Source organism: Gossypium arboreum, chromosome 5 (genome assembly GCF_025698485.1).
Source record: "Gossypium arboreum isolate Shixiya-1 chromosome 5, ASM2569848v2, whole genome shotgun sequence".
Classification (NCBI taxonomy): Eukaryota; Viridiplantae; Streptophyta; class Magnoliopsida; order Malvales; family Malvaceae; genus Gossypium; species Gossypium arboreum.
Genome location: NC_069074.1, coordinates 56,759,382 through 56,763,772, shown reverse-complemented (window position 1 = coordinate 56,763,772; position 4,391 = coordinate 56,759,382). Strand labels below are relative to the sequence as shown.

At 31.7% G+C, this 4,391-nt stretch overlaps 1 protein-coding gene across 1 annotated transcript; it reads left to right on the top strand.

The window, feature by feature from the left end:
• Nucleotides 1-312: 312 nt before the first annotated feature.
• On the top strand, nucleotides 313-3,680 carry LOC108453147 (chalcone synthase 2-like). Its single transcript, XM_017751089.2, has 2 exons — nucleotides 313-629; nucleotides 2,489-3,680. Exons 1-2 carry the CDS (start codon nucleotides 452-454, stop codon nucleotides 3,478-3,480), a joined length of 1,170 nt encoding a protein of 389 aa, XP_017606578.1. The 5' UTR covers nucleotides 313-451; the 3' UTR covers nucleotides 3,481-3,680.
• Nucleotides 3,681-4,391: the final 711 nt, after the last annotated feature.

The following is a 4,391-nucleotide window of genomic DNA, read 5'->3' as shown; positions in this document are numbered from 1 at the left end:
ATTAATAGCATACAAAAAATATTTGACACAATTATATAACATAAATATATATATCAGAATCAATATAATAAAAATTAATAACATACAAAAAAACATATTTTTAATACGACTATAACATAAAAATATACAGATAACTAATTAGCGAGTCCAGTGATGGCTTTGATTAGGTTAGACTTAGAGAGAGATAGATACACCAACCTCACATACCACGTGCCGTTCAGCCTTAATTGTTTGTTGGGGGCTACTTCAATCTTTGAAGGCTATTAATATGCATTGGGTCACGTGCGTGACTCTCAGCTACCAGTTTATTAAATGTTATTTATAGGACCAAGGCTCTTTGCCAACCTTAACACTCATAGCAGCTTATTCAACACCAATCACCATCACCACCACCGTCCCCGCTTCCATCTGCTCCTAGGCCTTTTTTTTTTCCTGTTTGAAACAGTATAGAATGGTGACCGTTGAGGAAGTCCGTAAGGCTCAACGTGCCCAAGGGCCGGCCACGGTGTTGGCGATCGGCACATCAACTCCACCAAATTGCGTTGATCAAAGCACGTATCCTGACTATTACTTCCGTATCACAAATAGTGAGCACAAGACTGAGCTGAAAGAGAAATTCAAGCGCATGTGTAAGCTTCTTTTTCTCTATATTTAGCCTCATTTCTCATTCAGAAGACGCTTTATTGGAGTCACTTTCTTCTAGAAAGTTTTAGCTTATATTTAAATTGAAATTTAAGGTGATTTTGGCATGAAAAGTAGAAGCGAGATGAGGGATGTGCATCGCTAAAATTTCATCACACAAATTTAAACAATGTTAAATAAATATACTGAACATTATATGGATTATTATTAGTTATATTGGTAGTTGACAGTTGGTTTTGAAAGCTATCATGTGCTTTTAATTAGTTTTTTATATATTTTAAAAAATAATATAAGAATACTTGATAATTTCTGAAATTTGCTTGTGCAGTTTTTTAATTTCATTCTTAATATGCAACTTAATTATCCTATGTTTAAATACAATTAAATATATTTAATGTATGTTTTGAATGTTGACATAGTTAATTATATTTATGAAATTGATATGAAAATAATACGAGACATAGAACACAGTTACAAATCGTCGAATCTGGGTAATATCATTTTCATGCGAAGGATTCAAACAATATGTACAGTGAACTGCAAAATATAAGATTCGAGTTTTAATATTTAAATATATTTCTATTTTATATAATAATTTTAAGTGTTAATATCGATATCTGTAATTTTTATTTAACTGAAATCATTATATTTTTATAAAAGCAAAAATTGTAGAAATAGAAACCAAACTAAATAAAAATAAATTATTATAAAATGTACACATTCATAACATAAGTGGAGGAAAAAAATTATGAAAACAAAAGTCTTTAGAAAATGAATGGAGCAAAATATGATAATTATTTTTTAAAAAAGGAAGGTAACTTTTAAGAAAATATCCTTTTTAATGAAATAAAGCATGTAAAAAAAGAAATAAAAATATTTTATTACTTAATATTAATTTTTAATTTAATTTGTTATAATTACAGAATATCAGTTCAATTAATATTATTTTTAATTATTAAAAAATGTCTTTTTTTATAAAAAATTCTTTGATGATGATATGTTATTATATGATTTAATTTTGATCAAATATAAATCTATTTTAAGAGTTTAACTTAGATTAAGATGATATTAAAAGTAACTTTTAAGCATCTACTAAAAATATGCTACATCATATTTTTTTAAAGAGCCTGAATATAATACATCAAGGAACATCAAATTAATTCTTATTATAATTTTTAAGTTTAATTTTTTTTATAAAACTCTAAAATCTTGTTTTTTTACACTAAATTCTAATCTAATCCTTTCCTAAAATTATAAATTTTAAAATTTTAAATTTAAATTTAATTGAAAAAAATCATAAAAATTTTATTACTATTACTAATTTTTAATATTATTTAATTTTTATCTTAATTTTATTTAATTAATCAACACTAGTTAGAATTAAAATATTATTAAAGAGAATTGATTTTGTGTTAGAAAGAGAATTGATTTTCTGTTAGAAAATGTATAATATTAATTAGCACATATTTATTAATTGGGAAAGGATTTATTAATTGGGAAAGGATGGTATGAAACAGAAATATTATCCCTTTCCAATAATTTTATGTTACATCAGTATTTTTATCTTGAATTTCAGTATTTTTATCTTGGAAAAATTAAAATCAAATTAAAATCCTGAAATTTAAAATAAAATTACTATATGCATAACATTATTAGAAATGAATAATATTTTTTATACCATACTTTCTCTTTATTAAATAGCTAAAAGTTATTTTTAAATCATCTCAGTTTAATTTAAAGTCACTCTAAAAAATTTAATTTAAACTCATTTTTATTAAATATTAAGTCTGGAACGTAAAGATATTTTAATTTCGAAAGTAAGCTCCTGTTGTTGTTCCTTTTGCAGGCGAAAAATCAATGATTAAGAAGCGGTACATGTACTTAACGGAAGAGATTCTGAAGGAGAACCCGAATGTATGTGCATACATGGAACCTTCATTAGATGCTAGGCAAGACATGGTGGTGGTTGAGGTGCCAAAGCTCGGCAAAGAAGCCGCCGCTAGAGCCATTAAAGAATGGGGCCAGCCCAAGTCCAAGATCACCCACCTTGTCTTCTGCACCACCAGTGGCGTCGACATGCCTGGCGCCGACTACCAGCTCACCAAGCTTTTGGGCCTCCGCCCCTCCGTTAAGCGCCTCATGATGTACCAACAAGGCTGCTTCGCCGGCGGCACGGTGCTGCGTGTGGCCAAGGACTTGGCCGAGAATAACGAAGGTGCTCGAGTCCTCGTTGTTTGCTCGGAAATCACCGCCGTCACCTTCCGGGGACCTAGTGACACTCACCTAGATAGTCTCGTCGGCCAAGCGTTGTTCGGCGATGGTGCTGCTGCTGTTATAATCGGTTCGGACCCGATTCGTGAAATCGAGAAGCCATTGTTTGAACTTGTTTCAGCAGCTCAAACAATCTTGCCAGACAGTGACGGTGCCATTGATGGTCACCTTCGTGAAGTAGGTCTTACGTTCCATCTCCTCAAGGATGTTCCAGGGCTTATTTCTAAGAACATTGAAAAAAGCTTAGTCGAGGCATTTCAGCCATTGGGAATCACTGACTGGAACTCCCTTTTCTGGATAGCTCACCCAGGTGGTCCAGCCATATTGGACCAGGTGGAAGCCAAGTTAGCCCTTAAGCCTGAAAAGCTACGAGCCACAAGGCACGTTCTTTCAGAGTATGGGAACATGTCGAGTGCCTGTGTGCTGTTCATTTTGGACGAGATGAGGAATAAATCAAGAGAAGATGGGGTTCAGACCACGGGTGAAGGGCTCGAGTGGGGAGTCCTGTTTGGGTTCGGACCAGGGCTCACCGTTGAGACGGTGGTTCTCCATAGCATCCCCGCTTAAACATCGCCCTGTGTCGTAATCGTCGTCATCATCATGTTATCTGATTCCACTTCCCTTGCAATTTTATTTGGGTTTATATATTATTTTCTTTGAATTTGCGTATGGGTCTTGTGAAAGATTTAATGCAGCAGTGTGCTTAAGGCCCATGGAACTCATGTACCAACTTCCTTGTGACAATAATAAGTTCTCATTTCACCTTGCCTCCGTTGCCAGCACCCAGCAAAGGGTAGAGATAAAATTAAGAAAAATAAATGAAAGCCAGACCAAACAGAAACACAACGTAAATGAACTTGGTAATTTTAGGCAAGACCAAAATAAATTAGAACACAACAATATAAAATAAAACCAAGGATTTTTGGTATTTGGAGTTTAGTGTAATTTCTTGCAATTACATGAAAGTGGCATATTTGGATAGTTATTGTAATTAGAGGGTTTTAGTGATTTGTAATTAAGGGTGAGTATTCGATCGAGCTGATGAATTTTATTTTAGCAACCAAATTCAATTTGAAATTTTTTCGAATCAAATCATATTGAATCGAGTCAAAATTTTGGAGTCAAGTTAACGAATCCTCACATTTATATTCAATGTTACTTTTACATAAACCGATTATTTAACTACATAAACAATATAATTGTTTTACCTTTTAACTTAATGAGTAAACATTTATCAAAATGATGTAGTTTTTTTGCCTTTTAATTTAATGATTTTGATTTTAACTTTAGAAAAGATAAATATTTATCAAAACGACGTAGTTTTGCCTTATTCGGATTTTCAGATAACTCGAACTGTATAATTAATATTCGAGTTAAACCAAAAAATTTGATTTTTTATTCAACTTGATCTAAATAACTCGATTAACTCAATTATTTAATTCAAATTTTGAATTTTTTATTAAGTTTTTTGAATTGAA